Source organism: Pteronotus mesoamericanus, unplaced genomic scaffold, assembly GCF_021234165.1.
Source record: "Pteronotus mesoamericanus isolate MK-2021 breed Mesoamerican mustached bat unplaced genomic scaffold, CSHL_Meso_final scaffold_232, whole genome shotgun sequence".
NCBI classification, from domain to species: Eukaryota; Metazoa; Chordata; class Mammalia; order Chiroptera; family Mormoopidae; genus Pteronotus; species Pteronotus mesoamericanus.
The window spans coordinates 2,125,207-2,140,963 of NW_026555311.1; the positions used below are offsets into that span (position 1 = coordinate 2,125,207).

Genomic DNA, 15,757 nt, shown 5'->3' on the forward strand with positions numbered 1-15,757 from the left:
CTCCCTCAGAAACGGTGTGCTGGTGAAAACTGCTTATCCCGTTAACCACATTTCACATCTTCTTGAAAGGCAGTTTGCTGAGCACCTACTTCTAGTTTTTTCTCTTAGCACATCTGCATTATTTTCACTCAGAGGAAGCTATTAAAGTCTGACTTTCTAAATCCTAGTTCCAAAATTTTCAGGGGAGGGTCTTGAAAGGCCCCGTATGGGTTGGATAGAGTATAAAATAACCACTCACTCAGAACCCATGAGGGTGACGGGCGGACGTGGCACCTAGAGTGTGAGAGGAAGTGCTTGCATCCTGGTGGCCCAGCAGTCAGGAAGTAAACACATTTAGCTAAGGTCACTTAAACCCAATGTTTCTAAATAGTGATTAAAATTTCCTAACACATCCCATTACCATTTCCTTTACGGAAAAGTCCTTCTCAAACATCCTAAATTGTACTGGAAACATCTTTTGGGTAACTAAGGAACGCCTGAGGTCAAAGCTGTGTGTGCACCCAGTAACAGCATTTTCTATAATGCACCAGAATTGTGGAATAAACAGCCATGCCTTCCAGGAAGAACATTCTGGTCTCCTTCCAAGTCAGACCTCAAGCCCGCACCCTTCCTCCACCATGCCACCACCAGCACATCCTGCGACCACGTCTCCTACCTGCATGACTCCTCATGACCCCTTCGTGCATCTCCGTAAGTCAGCAAGCACGCCTGGAGCAAACCTGACCTTCTCAAGGCTGCTGCATGACTCAGGGCCTGTCCCCTCACCCCTCATCTAGAGTCCTCCCCTCACTCAACACCTCTGCTGTGTGTGTGTGGCATTCCCTTGCTCCTCTTGCCACACACCGACCCCCTTCAGTCCCTGACACCCTCACCAACCTTCAGGCTAAGGTTGACCTCATCTCTTTAGAGATGCCTGGACCAAACTATCTAATGCTGCTCCTCTGTTGCTATCTACCCCGGCCCACAAATCACAAATGGGTATCACCTGTCAATCACATAGACTCTTAGAGCTCCAAAGATCTGCTTACTCTATTTTATTTTTGACCAGAAGATGCTTAAAATGTTTTACTGGAATTAATTTTAAGTTATATAACACTTTTATCTGATTGCATTTTTAGCTTTCCTCCGTAATATGGACTATATATGTTATATATATATAAATATATATATGTGTGTGTGTGTGTATGTGTGTGTGTGTGTGTGTGTGTGTGTGTGTGTGTGTATAAAACTGAGGTGGTCTCAATTTTTTGAATAATTTAACTTCTTAAGAGAAAACAATTATCTATGGATAGTAAAGGAGACACGCGTCTTAGTGACATTTTGATGGCATCATAGCAATACTAGCCTTGTCTTTTTGATTCTTTATATTAATGTGAACCTTTAAATGTAACTGAAGATGTAATTAGGAAATTTCAACAATAACCACATGTTTTTTAAGAATAAGGAGAGTTAAGTAGTGGGACATTTCTGCCAATGCCTGTGCCTGAGGGCTGGCAGGCACTTGGTATGCAAACACCTCCTGCAGTTCCTGCAACCAGCACAGTGTTTCTCTCACATGGGTGACAACAGAAGGGAGGACAGGGAACCACCCCAGATCCTGATTTGAACTCTCCCACAGAAAATGGGGTCAACTTTCTAACACTGCAATTTCAAGCATCTTACGAGACTGAAGAACTTTGAGAAATGTCTGTATTACTTGGTATCATTAACTTCCTTCAGAAATTTTTGGGATGGGATGCAGGAATGGAGAAACATAATTATGTATCACTTAATATTAGTCTAACAAACAGATAGGAAATCTAACACAATTGATCTTTTAAGTCTAAAATTAAAAATTTTCAACTGAGCACTACTACAATTAGGAATCTTACAATTTCTACTTCATTGTGATGTTCAGTAGCTATTAATAAAGCTGCACCAAAGCAAAACATTAAAAAAAGTAAAATAATTTTAAAAAGTAAAATAATAAAAAGAGACTCCTAATAACAAAACTTTTACAATAGTAATTATGGAACATGGATTTTTAATGAATTTCATATTGCAATGAAGACACTGAACACTTAAAAACAATTATATCAATACAATAAAAAACACTTTCTTCTACACAACACTTACAGATGCACACTTTCTCCCAAAGAAACTTGTTTTTCACACATTTAAGCAACAAGTAATTTTACATAGGATTCTTCAGGTTGCAAAATATGTACAGAATCTTTGACTCTACAGAAACTGATGTGCAGTGGCTGAAAGAGTGTTGCTTTGTCCAACAATGTATTTTGTATGAAGTTCTGTATCAATACACAGTTTTCAGTAACCACACATCCCCTTTCCATTATTAAATGAAATTCTGGACATGTCAGCATATAGGACAAAACAACTCCCATTTCAAAACACTATTTCAGATGAAATCACTTGTGGCTGATCGCATAACAATTTTAGCCACACATACACACACACATGCACGCAAACTCGCACACATGCACACACACACACACAACCCCCAATCTCCTTCATGACTTCTGAAATCACAAGCACTATGACCAGAGCAGCTGAAGGGGTCCCACCAGAGGACACGCAGCAGCTAGCAGGAGTGGGTCCTGCACCTGGGAACCTGCTCCAGCACCATGAGGCTTTGCGCCATCAAGGACACGAGTGAGGCTGGCCCCTCCGTTTAGCAAAGTGAGCAGCTGCTGACCATGAAGGGCGCTGGTCTGCACAGAATTAAATGGCAATCACAAATATGTATTTAAAAGTTACAAATTTTTTAATCCGGCAGAGATCTGGTTCTTAAGTTTGATTTAGCTATTTGTACACATTTTTCAATGTCCCTAACAGTGATTCTATGACACCCAGATGTTCAAATTAAAACGCAAGAGCAACCCAAGAGTGGGGTTAGGCAAATCATTGTTGAGAACTCATTGTGCTCAGGCCTTTGGGGGTGTGGTGCAGTCGGGAAGGTGTGGCCACCAGACATCTTGCCGTAAGACCACTCAGGAGAGCATGGCTAGAACCTGGTGCTCAGGTCCACAGTGACAGGCTGACTTTGTTTCAGTGTGCTCAAGGCAGATGGCACACTTTAAAAATACAACCAATTCTTGAGTTTTAAAAATAAAGTCACTCTAAAACTTTTCTGGTTTGTCACTTAGTTAGCAACATCAACTCTGATTTTTCCTGGTCCCTCTTCCCTTCCAGACTCTGTAAATCATTTCAGAATCATCAATGATTCGGGGCTTAACTCTCAAAGATTAGCTACTGCAGGCCCTGAGCCTTAGGCGCTCCACCTAAGGGCAGCCTGCACACTGTCTGGCTGCACCGCAGCGAATGGAGCTGTAGCCCACATTGCTACAAAATAGGAGACACAGGAATGGGGTCACCTATAGTCATTTTCAACATTACCCTCCTGTATCTCTCCAAGGAGCCAGTCTCTGAGTGGACATATTCAAAGGATTAAAAATATGAGGAGCAGTACAATGAGATGTCTCTTTATCAAAACCATAACTCAACAATAACACAAACGCACAAACATCAGACACAGTAACTGCTAAGAAGGCAAGAGTGACGAGCCCAGCAGTGGGAGGGTTGGCACTAAGAGGTGTTCCGGCAGCGGAGACCGGAGCATCTTGTCACCTGTGAACTATGGCTATAGCTGCCACCCTGGTAGCTAATGGAAGCGCCTTTTGTCTTCAGGATACATTTGCTGTTTCCTTCTTGCCTTCTGAACTGAATTCAGTATTCCAGCTAAAAGCCAAAGTGCTTAGTTAGCTAGGCACAGTGAGACTCCCAAGTTTTCCAAACATTTATTTTTGAGGTAGTACTCATTTATTTGCATTGTTGGCTCTCAAATACCACCAAGAAAGTGAACCCATGTAGAAATATGCAAACCCAAGATGTAGAAAATAAATAGGTTTTGTCTTCAGGTAGCTGAGCCTTCTTACAAAGGTCAAGTCACATTCAATGGTTATGTCATTTGAAACTTCTAAAAACTGTTTATAACCATAGCTATAAACTAAAGTGCTTTAAATTTTGCTTACAATCTGAAACTGGTGATTAGCAAGAATCATTATATTTTAGAATTTGCTAATATGAGACCTCAGGATATTGAAATGATTTTCTATAAAAAGAACAGATTTTTCTTTCAAAAGAAACTCTCTGAATGTTGCAAACTCAACATTTGATGCTATTTTTTTACTTCTAAAATCCAGGCTAATTTCACAGAACTGTAACAGAATAAAGAGCTGAAGATGAATTACACAACAGTACTTGTTACAACTTCACAAGTAAACAAAATTTTTTTTTACTAATCCTGCCATTCATCAGCCAACGCAAACACAGCTCTGCAGTCTCCCCAGGACAAGGTAGATATGTAGGATTATTCCAGAAATGCCACAGACTTATGCTCACAGTAATACACAGGTTCACATTGAACTCACACAAGTGCGATGCCCCTGACATCTGTCAAATGCCACGTGCTACAGGGAGGGGCTCTGTTCCCACTGATCAGAGGATGCCAGCACAGACAAGACGGATAAAAAACAAAACCACAGTTCTGTACATTTCATGCAAGCTGGGTACAATGTGAAAAGGACATATACAAATCACCCTTCTCAGGGTCCAGCTCTCACAAAAACGGCTGATCGGTATGAGAAAGCCTGTTCCAGTCACAGGTCCATGGCAAACTGTGGCGGCACCTTATTTCTCTTGTAACAGTGCAGGTATGTTGATGTTCCAGCCTATGGCTTGCCTGTCAAACCCGCAGGTGAACAGATTGCACATGGGATGGTCCTCACTCCACGCCGAGCAGCACACCATTCTTCTGTGGCCCTATTTCCAATGACACAAACCAGAATTAGTGTATTATTCCTCAAGCATAAAAGCTATAAAACCTCAGCCAAATTAACAACTACACCACTCAAAGCAACCAAATTGAGAGGAAAACAATTAACATGCAGGATTAAAGTGAGCCAAAAATACTGAGTGTGGCAATAGGCTCTCAGGGGTGTGCTGGTGGAAAGGTCACGACAAATGAATGAGGTCAGACACAACATGAATTTAGCACAGCAAATTCATGTATGATTCTGTAAGAAAATGAATAAGACTACAATGAGACAAAAAAATAAAAATGAATTTGAAATGTTTTAATGAATAAATGAGGGTAGGTAAATTTGGGAATAAACTCAACAAAATTCATTCAAAGACATCAAATACCATTTTAACAAATAATTCGTTCAGGTATTCAAAACAGCTAGAAAAACACATTTGGTGCCAAGTAAAAAAAGAAAAAAATAAATGGCCTTTCAAGTAGATTCCTGCTAGCTTTAGGAATTCCAGTTCAATACTAGAATGTTGGAAAAAATTACTGCAAAACATGTGCCAAGTTTACAGTGCACTATGTTTGGTGTATACACACAGACATGCAAGCAATGCCTTAGGAGAGGCACACACTGCTCTAATAAATGGCTGTTACCATAGCCTATGACGAAGTACAAGAAGCGGGATTAGAAAACAGCTGACTGAAATTTAGTTAGTAAAAGAATGGAAAAAGTTTCCTCTGGAAATCATTCACATACGGATATTGCTAGCTCTATATTTTAGAGAGAACTAGACAGGCCGCAAGATTAAAGCACTGAAAGAAAGGAGCCCACAGAACAAAGGTTTAGGAAAGGAATCTTCTATACTTCTTTGTTAGGAACCCGAGAAGAGAATGAACAAGCATCCATTCACTGGCAGTAAAAATCAAGCCTCTGGAAAGAACTAGTTAAAGATGATCAAGTCAAGGCATTCATTGGACTAACCTAGAAATTAGGTCCCACTAACTGGATGAGGGAGAAGTCCAGGCGGCACCTACAAATGTGGGTGCAATCCAGAACCTAAGTCCTCACTGAGCTGCAAGCCCGTGCTAGATGACAGTCACCCTTTCATCTGTAGATTCCCAGAATGCACACACACATGACCCAAAAACGCTCTGAGCACATGCAGACTCTGAAACCATTCTGTGCCCTCCTGGTGTCACAGACGCACATTAAAAGCTCTGCACTCCTGCCCTGGCTGGTGTGCCTCAGCGGATTGAGCACCAGCTTGCACACCAAAGGGTCACCGGTTCAATCAATTCCCAGTCAGGGCACATGTCTGGGTTGCAGGCCAGGTCCCTAGTAGGGAGGTGCCAGAGACAACCACACATTGATGTATTTAAAAAAAAAAAAAAAAAAAAGGCTCTGCACTCCTGTGCAGACCTGTGCCCTGTCTGTAGACCTACCTCTCACTGTGCACTGCACCACGACCCTCTCTCCTCTGAGCGCCTATTCAGTCCACACTCTGGAAAACGTCACTTATATGCCCCCAAAGTTAAAACAATTCTGTATCATAAGCACCTGCTGCTCTAGTGACCAAGTTCAACGAAGCTTCATTGTTTCTTTATAAATCTGTCAGCTGAAGGAAACTGAGACAACATGAACTAGGGATTTCTAGCTGTGGTTCTGTGACACTGAAAACTGTATTGATTCATCTGATGTGTTACAATTTCAGAATGAAATGAAGTGGTTTTCATTAATAATAAAAATAAGTCTTTTCACGCCCCTCTTTAGGAGGATATAAATCCAAGCACAACGGAATTCTACAATTCCAACAGGGATGAATGTTAACAGATAATTAAAACAGTAGTTATGTCCACAGAATCAGCCCCACCTAGAACTGCTGAGACTCCCAATTTTTTGAGGGGAAATATTCTGAAAGTAATGAAGCCATAGACTTATATATTTGTGTTTGAAAATGCTGGCTTTCCATGTTGCACAGCAATTTTACTGACTGCACAGGCACAGCTAATAAGAGAGAGAGAGAATCCTACTGTGTAGGAGAGGCATTTAGCAGACACATCAGTGATGCTCAGCAGTTACCGAAACACAAAAATCCTAGACAAACAACTATAGCTTTGCTAGGGGCTGTGAACCTTTCTGTTGTTACTCTAATTCTGAGTATTGTTTCTGTGACACACACCCACAATTAAGAAGCTCAGGAACTAACTTCAAATAGCACATGTAGGGAAAAATCAGCCATGTCTTAAGTACAGAGCGCTTTCAGAAAGTTGGCGCCACTTAGACTTGTAGCTCTGCTGGCAGCAAATCCCACTTGACTGTCTTCCAGAACTGCCTAGGTCTGCAGTTCCTGAGCCCCAACTCCGCATGGCCAGCCTGCAGCTCATGACTGCATGGTGAGGCTCTGCCCCGAAGAGGACCCAGGGCAGCCCCACCAAGGGTCACGAGTACCCTGCGCACTGCAGCCTCAGTGGTGGAGCACCGGGATGCACAGGCACACAGACTGTAGCATCAGAAAACGAGTTCTTTGGAAAAGAATGAGGTATCACAGTGACACACAGAAAAGGCCAAAAAAAGCAAAGAATGATCATGGGGTGGGGCTCACTCAGTTAGGCACAAAAGTTGAAAAAAGGCTGCCTCAACAACCAGAGACGGGGCGGAGGGCAGGGGGTGCTGGCTGGCTGTTGTTATGCAGCTACATCCATGTCCCCCACAGAAGGGGCCAGCATGTCACTCACTCTGGGATTCCCCCTCAAACTGGGAATCACCCAGAGAACAAATCTAAACACATGTCCCCAGGCACCCTGCAGAGACCAAGTCGGCAGGTCTGAGCTGGCTCTGCAGCCCAGGTAACTGACAGGTGGTGCAAACACCTCAGTGTACACAGTCTCAAGGCCCTGGCACTGCACCATCTAGGCTGGATGAAAGCGAGCAGTCCTAACCACCAAGACAGTTGCATCTACAATGGAGTTTGCCCTGGTAACCCACCACGGAAAAGGGTTCCTGGCTGGGACTGGAGGGTCCCTTCTTAACAAGTTACCACAATCCACAACCACCAATCCTGCCTGACCATGTGAACTCTTGTCATTTAATATACTTCCAATTTGTCTAAGTTCAACTGCAAACATGTAAAACTGTGTTTCCAGGACAGAGGACACTAACCCACATGCAAATGAGCTCCTAAAAAGTGGCTGGTGACACTGAGGAACTAAACACTGGATTTCATGTACGTTAAACTTAAAAACTAATATTCAGTTCAGGTATTGGGAAACATTTTCAATGTTAAAGTTTTAGGAACTCTAAATACAGATCAAGTATTTGCAATAAATATCTAGCATCCAAAGTTAGTAAGAAAACAAGAGTGTAAATTCACTAACATTTTTATATTGATAACATGCTCAAATGATATTACTCTGGATGCATTTGGTTAAATATATTATTAAAATAATTCCTTTTTTAAAATGGCTATTAGGAAACTGAAAACACATGTATGACTCGCAGTGTTGTTTCCATAGGCTGCTGATGACCTTGAAGATGTGAGGCTCTCTGCGAACACATATCACCAGCACAATTACCTGCCGACTGCTGCGGGGGAGCCGCGCCAGCCGCACGCCAGACATATCAAATAATCTTACTTGTCGATTGTCATGGGGAAGGGCGATGATTTTTTGGCCAACGCATACATTGATCCTGCAAAAAAGAGACAAAGCAGATTCCATATAAAGCAGTGACAGAACCAGTTTCTGAGTTTACAGGTTATGATGCAGTAGGTATTCCATACTATGCACACTTCATGCCAAATACAACAGCAAACTGCAAGTATTAAAGTATTGTGTCTATAACTGTAGGATAGAGAGACCAAGTTACTTATACACAACTCACACGTTCAGCCCAGTCACTAAAACAGAAGCACTATGACACTGGGCCACAACTGCCTCATTCTTACTCTCAAAGCCCACTATAGCAGCCTGATTCTACACCTAAGTTTCAGAGTTTATGGATACTGAAATTGCATAGAGGATCAGTAACAAATATTCTCCCAGAAGTCTAAACCACTTTCCCACAGCTCATGGACAAGACATTGCACTATAATCAACACTTTCAGGTCAGGTAAACGTCTAAGCAGTGAGTAGTTTCCTTCACCTGTTGATGGCAGAGTCCGTACGAATGGTCGCAATGGGGGATCTCATGTTCTTTAAATCCCAGACCTTCACAGTGCGGTCATCACTGCCTGAGACAACGTTATCTCCCACGGTAAACACAGCAGAGGTCACGGTGCTACAAGTAAAGCACAAAGGTCAGAACCTCATCTAGTGTACAGTATGGTGACTGTAGCTCATACTGTATCATGTACTTGAAATTTGCTGAGAGTGGATCTTAAGTGCTCTCACCACACCTACAGAAAAGGTAACCACGGGAGGTGCTGGACATGATAATTAGCTTGACTGTAATCATGTCAGTGGGTGCATATACTGGACATCACATTGTACACCTTATATATAATCAATTTTTACTTGTCAATCATACCTCATAAGAAGGAAAAAATTTTAAAGATAAAAAGAAGTGGTCAAGGAAATAATTTTGTCATTCCTGACAACTCTGGCCCTAAATAACAGCCTCCCAGAATATTTAAGAGCCATATTATTTTCAGAGGCATAAAAATTAACTACAAATAACATATATTTTACATATACATCCTCCTTATTTCTCACAATAATTTCAAACTACTTTTATTTCACTTAAGAGTCTAAAACAAGAGATAAACTTCTCAGATTCAGAATACCCCAATCCAACCCAGACTTAGACCTAAAGCTGCTCCACTGGCATTAAATCCGTACTGAGTCCCTGCCAGGTAGGCCTCAACCTGGCCGCCACCGCCGGCATGCAGGTCACCACTGCCTTTGCAGTGCCCTGTGCATGTGGGCTGAGCAGTCTCCCTGACTCTGCCCAGCTGACACCAGGCCTGTCCCCTCCCCAGATGCTACATCACCTAATGTCAGCCCCTGTGCGACACCAAGGGGAAAAAGAGGAAGCTGGAGCAGCAGCTCAGTGACCCCTCTGAAGTCCCTATTTGTGAAACAGCGCAAGGGCTTGACTCGGATGAGGTGTCATTCCTTGTCCATGCAGAGGTCACAGCAAGGTTTAAAGAATCCAACTGCCAACAGAGCTCTGGGAGCAGCTCATGACACTGGGCTGCTCTGCAGACTCTAGCTTTTAGACGGTCTGGGCCAAGTTAAATCTCAGTTAACATTCTGCTAAATTAATGGAAAAAATCTCCACAAAAGACCATCAAACCCTATGTTAATGAAATGCTGAAAGACATTAGGTTTTTAATAAATCACAGTCCTGACAGGTATTGTGGGCCATCAAAGGAAAAAGCTGGCGCAGAGGCAGTCGTCTGACAGCACCCTCGACTTGGGTCCCACGGGGAGCAGGGCCGCCACGGCCGCACACTGGAAACGCTCAGACTCTGCCAGACTCCAGTAGACTCATTTATCTTGTCGCCGCGAGCAGCCGAGCATGTGCTTCCAGCTGACAGCCCGGTACCTCCTCACCGCACACCACTGCCCGATCTGGAACATTCCGCTCCCTCCGAGGGTCTCAATCAACTGAAAGACTATAATGCTAGCACTCCTCATTAGGACTAACAGCTGTCTTCCCAGTCACACAGAGACACAAAACTGTTTTGCATAACAATCTGCTGGAATTTCATGGCTAAGAAAAAGAATGTATGATGTGGAAAACGTTGGCCCATGAAATGCTGAAGCAGGGTGTTTTCCTGGCTCTGCGTCAGAAACCGACTGCACAGCACCCATTTCTTACTGTAAGGTGTAGTTCCCTACAAAACAGTCATCCTCCTACATCCGAAGAACAGACCGAAAAGCAAGCATTCCATTCCGGGAGCAGAAAAGGCAGGGCAACGTTCCCTACAACACAGGTGGTGTCTCCTCAGGTCCACAGAGCCATCTGAGAAAAGCCTACTGAGGAGCAACCAGTGTGGCCTTCTCAATGGCCATCCACCTATTCAGGTACTCTGCAGTGTTCATGCAAACGCACAGGTCTAACACCTGTGTGTCGAGCAGAGGCTGATGTGGCAAATAGACAACAGCACTTTCCCACCAGCCAAGGCAGAGCTCTCACACCTCTGCACTGGAGACCTGCACAGGCCACTTGACCTGTAGTGACCACGAGCTCTGTGTACAAAGACATCAGGTCACCACATTCCTCCATAGGTCATCACCCCTTCCCACACTGTTTTAGAAACTAGGCATCTATCAGATGACACCATCTGCAGGAGAGAGAGCAGGGTACTGGGGACCGTGTCCTCCTGGGCCTTTCCTATCATGTATGCTTGGCAGAATTTAAGGCACTCACAGAAGCCTGTACTATATGACCTCAGAGGAACAGGAAACCATCTCCAAATAAACATTTCTAAATATTCCTTGATGGCTAACTGTCCCTCAAAAAGATCTAAAACGTTCAAAGGGAGAGTCAACCTTGTATCACACATGACTCTCTTTCAGAATAGAAAATTCCATTTTCCCCTTGAAAAAAATGATGTTAAGGCGTGTCCTGACTGATGTGGCTCGGTTGGGCATTGTCCCACAACGCAAAGGGTCACTCGTTTGACTCCGGTCAGGGCACATACTTGGGTTGCAGGTTCAGTGGCCAGTTGGGGGTTATGTGAGAGGCAATTGATCAATATGTCTCTCCCTCTCTGTCTCCTTCCCTTCCCCTCTTTAAAAACATGTAGATAGCCCTGGCTGGTGTGGGTCAGTGGATTAAGTGCTGGCCTGTGAACCAAAGGGTCACTGGTTCAGTTCCCAGTTGGGGCACATGCCTGGGTTGTGGGCCAGGTCCCCAGTTGGAGGCATGCGAGAGGCAACCACACATTGATGTTTCTCTCTCCTACTCCCCTCTCTCTAAAAATAAATAAAAATCTTTTTAAAAAAATTAAAATATATAGATAAACTATTGAGGGGGAAAAAAAGGCCCTGGCTGGTGTGGCTCAGTGAACTGAGTGCCAGACTGTGAACCAAAGGGTCACCAGTTCGATTCCCAGTCAGGGCAAATGCCTAGGTTGCAGGCCAGGTCCCCAGTGGGGGATGCGCAAGAAGCAACCACACACTGATGTTTCTCTCCCTCTTTTTCTCCTTCCTTTCTCCTGTCTCTAAAAATAAAGAAAATCTTAAAAAAAAAAAAAAAAAAAGATGTTAAGGCACCTTACTGTGCCAGCTACTCATTATTCTCACTTGGCTGCTCTCCTCTCTACATCACCCTCTTCAGGACAAATGAAAGATTTTCTTTCTAAATTACTGATAGAACTGAACTACAAAACCACCCATTTGACGAGGATTTCTGAGCACTACTAGGTGCCAGGCCCTGCTTTGTGTAGAGAACCCCCAACAGAGAGAGAGTAAAACCATTCCGGGTGATGCTTACATCCTAGTGGAAAAGATGGCAGCGGCCCTGGCTTTGATGAAATGCGCTGCAGTTTTAGCACATGCAGTCTAAGTCTAGTGGCTGGAACGTGTTGCTGACAGTTCTCTCAAAAAACCCCTGCAGTCACCAGCTTTACTAGTGGCCAGGGAGAAGGGCTCCAAAAGTGGCTTTAAGAGTGCAACAAAGCAGTACATTCAGTTAACTTGGCTAAATTCTCTTTTTTAACATTCTATTAATTATGAACTCTTTTCCACAAATTATTCAAAGATGATAGTGCCACACAACCTCATTTAAAATGATTACAGAGAAGTTTAAATGAGTAAGAGTTATATGCTGATTTCCTGCTTGCAATATCCTGCTTGCAAAGGAAGACTCAGACTTCCTTTCTGTGAAAACTGGTCCTTGTTTCATTCTTACTGAACAATGAAACAGTCAACCAAAAGTTTGAATATTTGTAATGACTGCAATAGTTTTACAGAAATCTGAGAAGAATGCATTCCATTTAAATTAGATAAGGAATGATCTCTCTGGTTTTAATCACCAGACTTTCCACTCTTATTTTCTGAGTCCCAAACTTTGCCTATTAAAGTATTCATCAGCTTAACAACAGCCAATGTCTCAACATTACCATGATGTGAGTCTGTGTACAGAAACTGTGAATGAAAGAACTTCAAAGGTTTCTTTTTCTTTTTTTAATCTTCCAGAAGGAAAAAACTTTCATATCAGCTTTGAAGGTAATGTGATACAGACAAGCCCTATTCATCAGAATAGTTAGAAAATGAAAGTCAGAAATATATAAAGGAACTGCAAGTGTTTTATTCTCCAATATACTAGATTAGCCAAAAATTGCAAAGTTGAAGGAGGGTCACTGTGGCTTTAACTGGTAAGAAAGACGTTACAGGGAACCACGCGCCCAGCCCTGGGTGTTTAGTGACCAGTCCCAGGAGAATCTTTCCTTCACTGGTAAGAGAGGAAGTGCTGCTCACACTCAAGTTAGGGGTGACCACCTAACATTGCATTACAGGAGCTAAAGGCCCTTATAGCCGGAGATTGTGTGCAAATGTGCTTCAAAACCGTATGTGAGCATACCCACCAGAAGTGACACAGACTACGTAGAACATGACATGTGCAAATAAGTATATATGTGTATGAGTGTGCCCATTAGAAGTGGTATGGGATACAAGGAATGTGACACATGTGCAGACAGGTATATATGTGTGTACAGATGCCCATCAGAAGTGACATGGGCACCGTGGCTGGTATGGCTCAGTGGATTGAGTGCCAGCCTACAAAACAAAGGGTTGCCAGTTCAATTCCCAGTCAGGGCACGTGCCTGGGTTGCCAGCTAGGTCCCCAGTTGGGGGGCGCACCAGAGGCAACCACACACTGATGTTTCTCTCCCTCTCTCTAAAAATAAATAAGTAAAATAAAAAATTAAATTAAAAAAAGAAGTGACATGGGCCACAAGAACTGTGATATATATGCAGATTATGTATATATGTGTGAGCATGCCCATCAGAAGTGGCACCAGCTACACAGAACATGACTTGTATACAGATAGGTATATATGTGTATGTATAAAATAAACCATAACTAACCTCCACTGATACAGAAGTCGCTCTGCTACTTCAGCAACTATGCTCAGAAACAACTACTTTTCAAATCAAGTATGACTTTGCTCACTGAAAGAGACTAAAAGGGGCAGAATCATGTGGCCACAGGAAGCATCCCTGTGTTCTGCAAGTAAACAGGGAAGGTGACTATGAGTAAAATCGAACTTTCACAAGTTCGGAATTAGTTATTATCACAATCCTTCAACACCTTGCATTTCTTTATTCATTTAGCTGCCTGGTTTTTTCCTAGCTCAAGTGTAAAGCACATATTGTACATACTGGTCCTCTGAGGACTGACTTTCAAGTCCCCGCGTGGTGTTAGGAGTCAGAACCCCACAGCTCCCACATGTGGCTAAGAGGGAGCACGCACAGGTGCCAACCAGGTGATACAAGCACCCCTGGGCTCCCGGAGTGCAGGGCCTCAACACACAGACCATGAGCACCACTATCCTTCCAAAGACAGGCTCCACCTCTGGCAGCTGCTCCCCTCCCCGCTCTGCCCACTTCACATCATTGCTCAGTGGTTTCTGCCAACACGGGGAACCTGGTCCAGACACAGCTCATGTCTGTCTTCATGAGTCTCTAACAATGCAGTTAGCAAGTTTTTCACCTGTTAATAACCTGACAATTTGTTTCTACGTTATCTCAATGAACGAGAAGCAACCTGGATAGCTCCTGACAAAGCTGAGAAGTAGAGGGATTTAATCACACTACTTTCCTGGAAGACCTTATTTTATTAGGTACTGATCAGCCCTTCTTAAGAGAAATTTTAGAAGGGTAAGTGGAGAAATATTAACCTTCCTCTAACTTTACAAGCTATATTCTGAGTTGGAAACAACTTATCAAAGTATCAACAGGGGACTGATTAAGTAAATTACTGTACACCCAAACTACAAGCTTCTTAGAAGCAGAGATGGAGGGAATGAGGTAGTTCCAAGGTGCTGTCACAGAAGGACCTCAAGCCTTCTCTCAATGAAATACAATGAGACTTGCAAAATGATCCCATTTACTGAAAATCACCACTGTGTCCACATACACGAGGTGCAAATGCACACTCCAGCAGTTGAAGCTGCACACTATACTTGCTAATGTCTCCTTACTCATCTCCGTGACAAGACAAACATCCACTAATTAATACAAAGTACCCTTCCAGAAACAGTCCTTACCACAACCACTGAAGTTAGGTCACATTCTGCTAACACTGCTGCTATTCCTTTTCTCTAAGAACCTGGGTGGTGCATCTACGCTAACGAAGCTGAGAAAACCGGACATGGGTGAAAGGGGCCTACACTGGAGTTTGCACTGTCAGTCTGAGTCCTTGGTTGTATGATAACCTTTGATACCAACCAACAATTGCCAGGAATTACATGTCTCTAAACTTTCTCAAATAAAATTATTCCAATCTATCTAATTAAAAAAAGATAAAACCAGACTTTCAAGCATATGGTTAACGGGACATGAAGCTGAGAGAGGCTTTAGGTTCCATACAGTTTTGAGGCCACAGAAATCCTACAAGTCCTTTTCTTTCCCAGGCAGTAATTTCCACCCCCACCCACAGGGGCTTCTGGGACCACCCCACAAGAAACCTCTAAGAACAATACCTCCTCCTCCCACAGGCAAGGGTTTAAAACCAATCACAAAGAGTAATGGATTTACAAACCAAGTGCAGTCTACCACAATTTTTAAAAATCAGTGAGAAATTACAATGATTAAAGTTATGACATTTTTCATAGGTGTTTCTTGCCAAATACCCAGGGGAGATACTTAGTACTAAACACGAAAGCTCCGTGGCAGTGTGCCAACAGACTACTTGCCCACCTCCACCACGGGCCCACACATACCCGACTCAATGACCAAGTACTGAATTCAGTACAGTGAAAATCAACCACCACC

General features: G+C 43.1%; 1 protein-coding gene across 3 annotated transcripts in view; it reads right to left on the minus strand.

The window, feature by feature from the left end:
• Positions 1-2,017: 2,017 nt before the first annotated feature.
• The window catches only part of WDR37 (WD repeat domain 37), a 64,242-nt gene continuing 50,502 nt past the window's right edge, over positions 2,018-15,757 (minus strand). For all 3 annotated transcript variants that reach the window (XM_054591588.1, XM_054591586.1, XM_054591587.1), the window contains exons 12-14: positions 8,952-9,086; positions 8,384-8,498; positions 2,018-4,821 (exon numbers count right to left, since the gene is read on the minus strand). In XM_054591588.1, coding sequence (XP_054447563.1) covers positions 4,690-4,821; positions 8,384-8,498; positions 8,952-9,086 — 382 coding nt within the window. In that variant the 3' untranslated portion in view covers positions 2,018-4,689. The remainder of the gene's footprint in view (positions 4,822-8,383; positions 8,499-8,951; positions 9,087-15,757) is intronic.